This window comes from Carassius carassius, chromosome 6 (assembly GCF_963082965.1).
Source record: "Carassius carassius chromosome 6, fCarCar2.1, whole genome shotgun sequence".
Lineage (NCBI taxonomy): Eukaryota > Metazoa > Chordata > Actinopteri > Cypriniformes > Cyprinidae > Carassius > Carassius carassius.
The window spans coordinates 32,954,154-32,967,492 of NC_081760.1; the positions used below are offsets into that span (position 1 = coordinate 32,954,154).

A 13,339-nucleotide genomic window follows, 5' to 3' on the forward strand; every position below is an offset into this window, starting at 1 on the left:
AATAGTACTTATTATTTATTTCCCTGACTGGAAAGATAATACTTCTACTAATGTGTTGTAGGTATCAGGGTAAAGAAGGCTGGGCCCCAGCCTCATACCTGAAAAAACTGAAAGATGACCTTTCCCCAAGGAAGAAGACTCTGACTGGCCCTGTGGAGATTATCGGAAACATAATGGAGATCAGTAACCTCCTCAGCAAGAAGGCTGTAAGCGAGAAGGACATTCAAACTGACGGAGAAGCCACCAGCCCTGAGCGCCACATCTCCAAAAGTGAAATCAGTTTACCTATCCCACATGCCTCAGAGGCTGGAGTGGCACCCACAGTGGTCGCTGGTTTGGGAATGAACTCTGGATCTAGCACTGCCCTACAGGAGAACAAGAGCAGGGCAGAGCCGGGGTCACCTGCCATAGCCCGGGTGGCACCACACAGAGTTGAGATAGGTGAGAAAACAGTTGGGTTATGACATGTTTAACTAGATTTATACTGCACTCACATGTTCAGAATACACTGTAACTCAAAGTATTTATTCACGTTAATTCACTTAAAAAAAACAACAACAACAACAAAAAAAACACCTGAGTTTCTGTAGTAATTATAGTACAATTTTATTATATTATTTTTTAACCCAAAAAAAAAATACAAATACTGCAAACTAAATATGAGAATTTTTTTCTATATAATTTTATCATTATATAGCCGTATTTTATATAATAAGTATGTTTATGTTCCTGTTATTTTTGCACATAGGATTTGATGCCATTGGTAACATTTCTTTGTGGTAGATTTATGTTTTGTAACATTTTGTCTGGGTGTTGTGTACCTTGATAGTGACACATCACTGTCTCTGTTGCTCAGCATTCAGCGTATCAACTGCTGTTTGCTTGCTATTTGTTTGTTCTTGTGTTTACTTATTTGTCTAATGCCAACAGTACACAGTACAGCTGAAAAAATCTCATAGTGCTGTACTGCTCACGTCACATGACTTTCATTCTTTTAAATCTGTTTTGTTGTGAATGCTACAATGCACACACTATTATTCCACCTTAACAGGTTCTTAACAGATGCCACACAATCCCCAGAAATCCTGGTTTTGGTCAAACCTCGCAGTGACTGATGTGACTGCAGTTTATGTTGTATGCATGGCACTTTATGCTAAAAATCTGAAAAACTAAGAAAAAGTTTTTTATTGGCTATTGCTAATTATTCTCACTACTTCATAACCAGAACACTCTCCCTACAATATTTCCTTCTAAAAGAAATCTCTTTCTAAAAATATGCTTGTTGTGAACGCATGCTTGAGTGTGTTGGAACATGTCTCTAAACTTCTCTTTCATAATGAGGTTTACTGATAGCACTGTAATCCAATTTGGATCCAATTTTTTTGAAAATACAAAGCATTTGTTGGCGAAAGGAAAACTGTGAACTCTCCTAATTTGATTACGATACAGTAATATTTGCTGTATTGAGCTGAGAGACAGTTAATAACGTTTTTTATTCAACTGGCAGGATCTCCAAACCTCAGACATAAACCTCCTCCTCGAAGAGATACAAATCTGGTAAGTTAAGCAGACCAAATTGTTTTATTATTATTTCAAATTCATAGAGAGCAGCTTTTACTTATTAGACAGAACTGTCTTTTCTCTTCAATACTTAAGGCATTCCAGTTACCCAAACCTCCAGATGCCCCTACTGTGGAAGCAGAGTACTACACCATAGCAGAGTTTCAATCCAGTATCTCAGATGGCATCAGCTTCCATGGAGGACAAAAGGCTGATGTAAGGCAGATTTATTCATACTATAATAAATGATTATTTTATTTAAAAAAATAAAAATTAATATGAACATCTTTTGACTAATAAAAATATGAAAAGGTACAAATACACAGAGTCAAAAAGTCTCAGACTACATTGACTATAGTATTTATTTATTTCAACCTTAATAAAAACAAATTTTCAGCATTGAAAAAATTATTTTAATGTTTTTTATTAAAAAATGCAAACAATTTTGTTACATTGTGTAAGATATGCATTTTCATTAGTGGTCTTAGATGTTTGAAACCCACTTTGTAATAAATATATGCCTTTGTATTATATAAACATGTAATATGTGGTCTTCAGGTCATAGAGAAGAATTCTAGTGGTTGGTGGTATGTCCAGATCGGGGATATGGAGGGCTGGGCACCCTGTTCCTTTATCGATAAACGCAAGAAGCCCAACCTGAGCCGGCGAACCAGCACACTTACCCGCCCTAAAGTTCCACCCCCTGCTCCACCAGTCAAGAAACCAGACTCAGAGGAATCACCTTCTCTGGCTAGCTCTGCCTCCAAAGCTCCAGAATCCCCCACTCAGCGTGTCTATGAGGAGCCGGAATATGATGTTCCCGCCATTGGTTTTGACTCCGATCTGGAAAGCAATCCTCCAAAACAAAAAACAAATAATTCCCCGAAACCAGAGCCTCGTAAGTTTGAAATTAAAAGCAATCCAGCAGCTGCTGAAAGGATTGCACAGGCTGGTAAAGCATCGCCTTTACTAAAAGTGATGACTTCCCCCTTGAGGAAAAGAAACTCATTGGAGAATGTCAATAAGGAAGAGGTGATTTATGAAAATGAAGGATTTAGGTTCTCCTCTGATGACTTTGCCAGTGGTCGCGATTCAGATACCCCAAGGAGTCTCACATTGGGTCGTAAACCCTTCGGGTCCTCCTCTGGAGGAGGGAAGCCCCTCCGGAAGGTATCGCCGGATCTAAGCCGGAGTCACTCTCTTGGCCGTGCTGAGAGACACTCCTCCAAGTCATCATCAGACGAATCAGGACGCAATCCCAAAAGAGAGCCTGTCATGCGAAAAGATGTAGAGATTCGGGTTGGTCAAAGTCCCTTAGCCAGGCCCAAACCAGTGGTTCGACCCAAACCTCTGTTTACAAAATCAGAGTCCCAAAGTCCCGAAAGAATGGACATCAGCAGCCTACGCCGCCAGCTTCGGCCCACCGGGAGTCTTCGGCAAGGTGCACTCCGTGCAGTACGAGGTGGTGAAGATTCTGAGACTGCTTCCGTTGTGTCCTCTGAGGATACCATCTCCTCAAGAAGTACCTCCGATCTCTCCAGCGTCTATTCCAAAGGTAGTCGAGGTGGGGAATCCGACCATGAAAGTGTGCTCTACAGGACCACAGATGCCTATAAACGAGCCCAAGAGTCAGAGGTCAGCTTCCCAGCTGGTGTGGAGGTTGAGGTACTGGAGAAGCAGGAAAGTGGATGGTGGTATATCCGTTGGGGAGATGATGAGGGTTGGGCACCTACTTTCTATTTGGAGCCAGTCAAGCATACCCATGACGTCGGTGTACAAGAATCCCCTAATGGCCCTCTTGTTGATCTTAGTAGCACCAACAAGTCCAACAGCCTCGAGAAAAATGAGCAGCGTGTTAAGGCACTCAACAACCTAAACCAGCAGAACCTGAGGAGTATGAGCAACCCTAGTCCACCAATCCCATCCAAACCACCAGGGGGTTTTAGCAAACCAAACCCAATGCTGAACGGTTCAGGCGTACGGATGCGTAGCGGTGTTCGTCAGGCATCAGTGCGACCACAGTCAGTGTTTGTGTCTCCACCACAGCCTCTGAAGGACACCAACATCCACACAGGGTCTTTGAGAAGAAATGAATCACTGGGCACAGGCGACCACTTGAGGTCCACAGGCGGCGTAAGGCGAAACTCCTCCTTCTCTGCCGTGCGACCGCAGCCGGTGACCGATGTACGGGTCAGGTCTGGGACCACCATTACAGCACCCGCCGGAAATTCAAGTCCCCTGACTGCCCAGAGAAATGGAATTCCAATCTCTACAGTAAGACCCAAGCCCATCGAGAAGGCGCAGCTCATTCACAACAACCTTCGAGAGGTTTACGTATCTATTGCTGATTACCGTGGCGACGAAGAGACCATGGGTTTCTCAGAGGGCGCTAGTCTTGAAGTTTTGGAGAAGAATCCAAATGGATGGTGGTACTGCCAGGCTCTCGATGGCTTACAGGGACGTAAAGGCTGGGTACCATCTAACTACCTGGAGAGAAAAAAGTAATTCCCCAAAAATGTTTTAAACATGGACAATTGTAATCAAAATGTAAAAAGATGAGCTGACTGAAGGACTTTTGGTTTGAAACGAGACAGACAGAGCCTTTTAGAAAGGAGTTTACATTCAAACTAGAGTAATGCAGGTGAATGTTAAGCAAAATACCTGCCATAACTTTATGCCAAATGGGTGCCTTCGTACATCTTTCACTAAATGTTAAGAGGAATCAGTCAAATGCCAGTAAAGCAATGAAAATACCAAATTTCAACTTAGTGCCATAGGCCTACAAGTACAGTGAGCAACAAATGTATTTTTGTTACAACATTAATGAGAGAAAGGGATAATTTCATCATAGGTGCATAACAAAAAGTGCAAATCCAATCATAAGCACTTGAAAACAAGAAATTCCTGTAAAAATCATTTTGAACAAAAAACCAACATCAATTGTTATCTTAGCATTGAGTGCACTCAAAGAAGCAAAGCATAACTTTGATTGTCGTTTTTTTTAAAAACGTATCCTTTTTTTATTGTTTTGAGTTGATGTTTGTTATATCTTCCTTAGAGATGTATTTCTGCTTTCTTGTAACATCATAACACATCAAAACTGAGTCACATCCTGTCCTGATCAGTTGCTGGTCATCATTTGTGTTTCCCATTCTTTAAATATGCACAGGCCAAAATGAATAAAACATGTTAAAAGAAAATAGTCTGTGAAAGCTACATGCATAGATCACCTCATGCCCACTTAATTATTAAGTTTAGTTTAAAAGGTGCATGTTTATATGGGAGGGTAGACGGCTTCAGAGGACAGGAGTTTAGATATGGCTGCTGTGTGTGCTAAATCTGTTAATTGAAGAAATTAGGACTGGAAAATCTTTTGTTTTGTTCAGCATTTTATCCCAGGGAAGTAGTGACATAAAATTGAGCCCAAAATGTGATCTCAGCAAAGAAGAATTACAGACACAATTGACACAAAAGTTTGTTTTAGAGTTAGTATTTATTTTATGGGTACAAATAAATACAGTGTATTCAGCAAAACCTTAAAGAGGGTTCAGAACTGAGAACAAAGTATATTTAATTGTTATATCTGGACGCACTTGATTTTTTTTAACCCAAAGAAAAGCACATTAATATGCAATATGCTACATTACGATATTGCTGGGCAGTATTGAATCAGTGTAAACTACTATGTTTCATTTTCTGTTGACAAAGATATTAAAATAGGTTCACCAACTTTATCTTAGTCCATGGTCCAATCTTTCCTTCTCTTCTTTATAGATATCTGAGCTCAGAATGATTACATCCCCCTTATTCGATCAAATACTATTCATTAACAACAGCATTAAACAGCTGATGTTCAAGACTGCTGAAATATTTTTCTAATGAATAATTGGAGCTCTTAATTGAGTTTACTACTACTTTTATTTGATTTGGTTTTCTGCTGGACAGTACTTTAACAGTTAAAACATCAATTACCTGCTAGATTGCAGAAAATAGTTTATTTTGTCTTGTTTGTTGGTTGTTGTGTGATCACACACGGACAATAATGACGAATGAAGTCGTTCATTTGTTGAAAATCAATGCATTTTAGCTTTTTTTAATGCACTGGTTTAAAGATGCAGTGTAATTAATCAGCACATAAGTTATTTTTTGTTGTATTTATAATTTTTTATGTTTTAAAATTGTTTTATACTGTTTTGACAAGATGCCATTTTATTGGCATTTGACGCTCACTTTTAAAACTTGAAACTTTTGGTAGTTCTGTAGTAATTGGCTACTGCTATTCTGTGCTTTTTTTTTGTCTTTTATGCCTTCTATTAATTAGGGCAGATGAATAGTGTCTCCTACTTTCATAAAATTGGAAATAGATTTTTAAAACAATTTTTTGTGATCATATCTCCACCCTGTATATGAACATAATTTCACCTAAATTTTTAAATCTGAAATGCATTTTCAACCAAACTGATTGCTGCACCTTTAACAACTGTGGACACTTCCTTTCTCGTTATTGATCCACATATAATGCCAGATTATTTAAAAAATAATAATTTTATTTAATTTTAACATCATCATATCTCTCCCTTAAAATTAAATAGACATTACAAAAAAGAAATCTGAATAAAAATCAATCAGTACTTCAAATTAAAAGCCTGCAGTAAAATGGGAACAATCAAATGACATAACACTTTATAATTAAAAACAGCAGGGCTCTATAGTTATATAATATATGTGGATCCCTAATTGTGACTGGACCAAATTTGATTTGAGTGTTTCATTTAAATCTATATCATAAAAAAAAACAGCAATAATGGGATTTTAAAGTTCTAATTTGGGTGATTTTGTTTTGAGCTTTTACATTTGAAAATGAAATGAAGCCATTGCACTCGCAGTTGCAACTCTCTTTTTGACGATGGCATTACAGAAATGTGTTGACTCACTACAACGCAGCGCTTGTGATGGATGTTGCTAAGCTCCAATATCACTTTGCTCTTTCTTCATTTGCGCTTATACAATTTACAAAGGAACTGTTAAGAGTCAAAATAGTTCTTATATTATATTACTTGTGTATCTGCTAGTTTTGTTTATGTGTTCTTTATTTATTTAAATTGTAACGTTTTTTTAAGGAACAGTATTGCATTTTACAGTTGTTGTTTTTTTCCTATTCTTTCTCCTTTTCAATATTGACATTACTCAGATGGAATGAGGAAATGTGCAATACAAAAACAGGCATCTCACCAATTAAGAACCATTGTATTAAAGAAAACTTTGTTTTTACGTATAATTCTGACAATTTTATGTCAAGTAATGGCTGGTTTTGTTCCATAGATTTTAATCCTCCAATTCAGAATATATCAATGTGTGTTCAAATATGGTAAGCTCAATTTTAAAATGCCCTGATAGAACGAAACCTTTAGTCTACCAGCCAACCATAACTCTTTTTCTGCTTTCATACTTCTCATACACTGCCAACTTCTCCACATTCGCTCCCTCTATCACCATGGCAAGCTTTATCCTAAATCCCAATCGACTTACATTATGCATCATTGTCGGATTTCTATTCTTAAAATCCAGGTTTAACTTTACACACCTTTTTACACCTTCACAAAATAATGTGGACTGCATATATTTGCTTCTCTTCCTGTCTGAATTCATTATCTGAGCTTACAACGCCTTTGAATTGAAATGCTTTTACTGGGAGTTTGAACATAAGAGTGGAGAATTTACAACTTTGGTTGAAAATGAGGAGGATTATGTGTGACTGTCTTTGAGTTTCTGATCAAGAGAATTGAAATGAGAGTTGAAATGTCTTCACCTTTCCTTGTTTAACAGGCCCTCTTAGGTGTAGGTTTGCTATAGTTTCTTGCTTAATGTTGTGTTTTTTTTTCTGTTTACCTTTTATATGATCACATCATGATATTAAAGGGTTACTCCACCCAAAAATGAAATTTTTGTCATTAATCACTTACCTCCGTCGTTCCAAAACCAAAAAATCAGCGCCATTATGGCAAATTAAAGCTGTACACAGATGGCGTATGCACAGCTCTGCGCCAATGCATTGTTTGCTTTCAAACCAAAGAGTAAATACAAAAAACGTATCCTTGTGGTGCGGCTGACACAGAAGAGTGTACACCATCTGCGTACACCTCAGATTTGACAAAATGGCACTATGCTGATTTGGAGAAACACAGATGAGAGGAATTGTTGAATAAAGTCATTATTTTTGTTTTCCTAGCGTACAAAAAGTATTCTCTTCGCTACATAACATTACGGTTGAATCACTGACGGCAGATGGACTATTCTGACGAAGCTTTTCATACTTTCCTGGACCTTGACACTTATATTTATTTGGCAGTATATGGGACAGTCTCAAACCTACTGGTTTTTATCCAAAATATCTTAAATTGTGTTCTGAAGACGAACAAGGCTTTTACGGGTATGGAACGACATGGGGATAAGTGAATAATGAAAAAATTTTCATTTTGGGATGTAGTATCCCTTTAAGATTTCAGATTTTTTTGAGAATGTATTGGATATATTTACAGGAATGTTTCAGGTTCTGTGACATGGTGTTGAAAATATTTTCAACCCAACCAGTCTCTTGAGAAAATGTAACTATTTTTATGAGGTATAGTGATTTTGTATGAATGTCATTAGGGCAGAAACGTGTTTTTTAGAAAGAAAAAAAGCACGTTTTTGTTTCACCATCAATTCGAAGATCCATGAATTTGTATGATTTGTACCGAAACTTACAGTTGTAAGAAATATAAGTTAGCACTAAGGTCCACCTTCATTAATTCATACAACGTGATTCATACTGAAATGTAGAAATTTTAGAGAACAAAAGCATGAAGATCCACCCTTAATTGTCACTGTCAATGGGGTAAAACCACATTGTACAAAAAATTTAAATATAGTTAGTTTTCAGATTGGTTTTCAAAGTATACAACACTTAGTATTGAACCTGGAACATCCCTTAAACTCCTGAATTGGAATAGAAGAGTGGATTGTGGGTGCATTTTTCCTTTTTGTTTGGTGTATTCTGCGATGGTTTGTGAAAAGTATATGGTGGAAAGAGAAGGTGAACAGAGGGAATGTTTGTTTATGATGTTGGAATAGAAGGGAATCCAGTCAGTTAAAGCTAGACATGATAAAACTGCTCTAATGGGCATGAAGTGTTCCCTGTGGAAAGAAAAGCGAGCCTTTTTACGATAATTAGCACTTCAGAGAAGCTTCCCGCTAGCAGCAGCTCATTATGATGTCACAGTAGCACTGCATAGTCATAATAGCACTAGTGAGGCTCAGTGTTCTAGAAACACACTTGTTATGTCTGTTGGAAAACTGGCTGCAATTGAATTCAAACGAGAAGCCTTGTCTCCAAAGGCCATTGTTTCTCAAAACTCAGATAAGATGACGCGATAGATTGATAGTGTCTCTAATGGCTCACAGCATGTCATGATGTAACATTAACATCATCAAGAGGAATCATTTGAGATTCCTGCGTCAATGATTGGCTTGATTTACTGAGGCGTCTATATGTCGTGTTGGTGTATAACAAAAGTTGAAAGAATGTACGTTTGATTGTGTCGGATGTCATTTTAAAGGCTTGGAAAACCTGGGATATTTTAGGGAATGTATGTGTACTCGCTGTGATTTATGAAGTGCTTGAAAGGAGTTTGGAAGGTTTCATTCATCTTTTTCTGTGTTAATTAGCATTTTTGATCAGATGCATCAGTGTTTGGTGTGAGGCGGCAGGGTGTGTTTACGTGTTCACTTTGATGCGAACAAGTGCAGAAAGGGAACATGCTGCGGCCGTCTGATCTCTTGTTGTTTTCTGTCCCTGTCTCTGCTTGGCTGTCTGCACTAATTAGCATTCTTCTCCACTTAATTAACAGACACAAAAAACAGCACGTGAACAGCCTTTGAACTCGTCATTATTATTTCAAAAAAATACTTTTAAATCAATGTACTGCTCAAGTGATTTTCTCAAGCAAAATTGAATTCTCAGACAGGAAGTGAAGGTGCCTAAACTAATATGCCACAATGTTATTTTGTTACAGACCATTGGATGTAAGGAAAATTTTCAAACCTCTCTTGTCATAAGAAATGATACTATGATAGCCTTTCAATGATAGTATTCAGCGCTCAACCAAAATCTACATTTTGTCTGCAGCTTCAGCTCTACAGCTTCAGCTTTTTATTTTTCTGCATTTTTGTTTTGTGTGTTTTTTTTGTTTTTTTACTTTACGTATTGTTTTTGTACCTTTTTATGTTTACATTGCATTGTCCTAAAGGAAAACACAATAAAATGTATCCTCCTTGTTCTTATATCTTACTGTCATGCTTTGGTCTACATTTAGCAGAGAACATTCATCTTTCATAGATTTATATGCAGAGATTTTAGGAGTCAGGTGTTAGACAGTCAAGGATTTAAGGATCATGTCTCTAAATCAAACACCGTATTTGTCTTTTTCAGTTGAACACGATGGAGCAACGATAGCTAGTTCTAAATACATAAATACAAACAGTAAATAAATGATCTTAATGCATTTTTGAAACAGCATACTAACATACTACTCTTACTATTTTTGCAGTATGCAACATGCACATTTTCTGTTTGCATGGCATGGATTATCTAAATGACATTTGCAAAATTGTGTATAACACTATGGAGTAAAAAATATCCCACAGTGCAGTGCACAATGCTTGGCCTTTAACTAACAGTATGAACTGGAAGTAGTTACAGTGATTGTATCCTTGTTTTGACTTTAAGTGGAATGCCAAGATGTTTGGATAAAACTTCATATTTTTTAAAATAAATAATTATTAATAAATAACCATATTAATTTCTAAGATGATAACTAGACGTACAGTATGTGATGAGGTAACGTGACAGTGGTGTAGCCTACTGTAGGTTATTACTGTCTAAAGGTTAATGCTCGGCTAGCATGTTAACATAACCCTTACTATTGCTGCAGTAAATTTAGGCTTTGCTTATGTATGTATGTAGTACCCAGTTGACTACAACAACATGAGTGGAAAAATGTATCGAATATATGTATCGATGGATGAATTTGTGCAATAGAGCACTACAGTGATAATGTACTTTTAGGCCAGCCCGGAAATTAGAGTCAGCCTGGTTTAATTGGCTTTTGGACTGAAGCCGAAAAAAAGCTCTGTCACGAAGAAAAGTTAATTATTTTTTAGATGCTGTTCATTATATAATATTTACAACTGAACAGAGCTATGAATCCTGAAGCCTAAATACAATTGCCAGAAGTAAAAAGGTAAACACAAGCTAACGAACTACACCATGGTCACATGACTTCAACATCACCATCATCACTAAGCTTCCAACAACTCTTGTTCCAAAAAAACATTCCCTGAAAGTTTGAAATAGAATAGTTTGCAAGAGAGCAATTATAAACTGTGAAAGTTGACTAGCAAGTTAACAAGTTTTCCTGGATTCCGTTTGATGATGTTTAATATCAACAACCTCTTTAGTCCCATTTAGCCACTTGCCCTTTTCAAGACAAGAAAAAGCTCAAAAAAACACATACAATGGGGTTTTAATGGTGTATTTTATATTGTAGAATAAATATGAATGAAAATATCTGAGCTTGATGTCAGGCATTTAATGAAAAAAAAAAAAAAACTGATTCGGGACAGAACCCGAAGTGCTACGCTAATTAATTTCAGTGTTTTGGCCTAACAAAAATACATCATCCCTACACCACTCTATGCCAAGGTCATAGGTTTTATTAAAGTAAGAAATTTAAGACCTTAAACTCCATTGGTTCTCGCATTTCACGTGTCTTATCTAGACGCGCCATATTTGAATACTCTGGCCGGAAGAAAATTTGACAGCGTGGTCAATGGAAGGAATATTTTCACTGTATAACAACTCATATTTACTCACTACACAAAAATACTTTGTTTTAAAAGCGTATTTTTTTCTTCAAACGTATAAATATTTGACCAGTGTGCAAATGTTTAGAGATAAAGCTGTACACTGACTTTCATTAAAGATGACTACCGTGTCGTAACATAATATACAAATATTTTGTGCAGCTTTTAAGGTAGAGTAATATGCGAAGAATGAAGCCAGTCATTTCTAACTGTTTGAGAACGCTGACATAACCGTCACATGAAGGATAGATTTGATTAGAAAAAATAGAGAATGAGAAAGTAATGTTGTCCACTAGAGGGCAGCCTTAAACAGGCTTGAACCGATATGTGTCAAATGACTAAACCTGGATGGAAATAATGTGTTCACAGTTGGTAGCAGGGCTGGACTGGGACAAAAAATCGGCCCGGGCATTTTTGCCCAGACCGGCCCACTATATGATCATAAACACCACCCATCTTTGCACGCCCTTAATTATATGCATACCAACTCCTATTCATTAAAACCACTAATGCCATGTAATGAGTGAGTATAGGAACGAGTGAGAGTTAACAGATGAAATAAGTCAAAATTGTATATTTATTAATACAGTTGAACTATACTCCACAGCGGTGAATCCTAAAACAAGCTATAAGCGGCTCTGGCATAGCAATACCAGTGTTTCTTACAGGATTTTTATTAAAACTATGGTGGTGTGTCCTCGGTCCTTCTAGGGGGGTTAGTTATAATATTAATCCAATGACAGTAATAGCCATATTTTGTAAAACAAATGCACAAAAAAATAAAGGAAACTTTCTTAATTAGTTGTACCAATTTCTATACTTGAAAGAGATAAGCACATGATCTTTTATTTTGAGGCAAACTGCATCAAGCTTTTATTTTGGCGGAAAACATGGTTTACAAACGCCTCTTATTAATTTTCTAGTGAATTGCGGTAATCGTCAACTATGCAGATGTGGAAATAATCTACACTCATGACATGGCTTCAGTATTTTGAAAGTAGTTATGCTTACCGCAGGCTCTACACTTTCTCATCTCTCTCCTGATCCTCCGTCCTCACTATCATCATCTGCCACAGGAGCTGATGAAGGTCAGAAAACATATATTTTGACACAGTTTACAGTGTCTGCTTTAAGGGCCTGGTTCTATTTTTTCACGCTATTTATCTGCACATTCCTTGCGTTTCTTCTCCATCTTTTTTTACAGATACACACTGACACTGCTGCCGCTCGCTCACTCGTTTAAAGTTGTGATTGGGCCAGCCCAGTGTCAATCAAGAAAAGAGCCAATGGGCCGCTGATCTACGTGTTTCATGGGCTGGTCTGTCAGAAAAAAAACCAACACTGACTTTGACCAATGCATTACACCGCCACAAACCCAGCGCCGCCAATTAAGCAAAACAAAACAAAACGAATGGGCCGCCGATGTACAAATTTTATGGGCCGTTTAAAAAAAAAAAAAAAAAAGTATGAGTATGAGATATCGGCCCAAAAAGCACGTCGGCCCACCGGGCAAATGCCCGGTATGCCCAATGGCCAGTCCAGCCATGGTTGGTAGTCGCGACTAGTTGGTCTCGGAAACATGTACCCCAGACTATGAGGGGAGGTCTTCATTCTTCTCTCAGCTCTAGAGCACAGCATCAAAGACACCTTTCATCCTTCATCTGCACACCTCTGATCTCAGGCATGTCAAGTGCTCCTGTTACAGTCCACCTTAATTTTCAGGTTCAGGGTCAGGTTGCCATCAAGGTTTATACTGTATATTTTCAGACTTCATTTTTAATTGGTTCTTGGTCAGATGCAGTGAGTTAGTGATCACTTTATAGGAGGATCAGTTCAAGCATTTCTCACCGTTTCAAATTGTGGGACTTGCGTTATA

At 37.5% G+C, this 13,339-nt stretch overlaps 1 protein-coding gene and 1 long non-coding RNA gene across 7 annotated transcripts in view; both read left to right on the top strand.

Moving 5' to 3' along the window:
- Positions 1–5,007, top strand: part of LOC132142686 (SH3 and PX domain-containing protein 2A) — a 94,442-nt gene extending 89,435 nt beyond the window's left edge. For 3 of the 6 annotated variants that reach the window (XM_059552742.1, XM_059552746.1, XM_059552744.1), the window contains 5 exons: positions 62–441; positions 749–763; positions 1,508–1,557; positions 1,657–1,776; positions 2,119–5,007. In XM_059552742.1, the coding sequence (XP_059408725.1) occupies positions 62–441; positions 749–763; positions 1,508–1,557; positions 1,657–1,776; positions 2,119–4,065 (2,512 nt within the window). In that variant the 3' untranslated portion in view covers positions 4,066–5,007. The remainder of the gene's footprint in view (positions 1–61; positions 442–748; positions 764–1,507; positions 1,558–1,656; positions 1,777–2,118) is intronic. The other 3 variants (XM_059552743.1, XM_059552747.1, XM_059552745.1) reach the window with 1 other exon arrangement.
- Positions 5,008–8,003: 2,996 nt separating this feature from the next.
- LOC132142688 (uncharacterized) lies at positions 8,004–9,875 on the top strand. The gene is made up of 2 exons (XR_009434100.1): positions 8,004–8,985; positions 9,035–9,875. It is a non-coding gene; the product is annotated as an uncharacterized LOC132142688 (long non-coding RNA).
- The last annotated feature ends 3,464 nt before the right edge of the window (positions 9,876–13,339 follow it).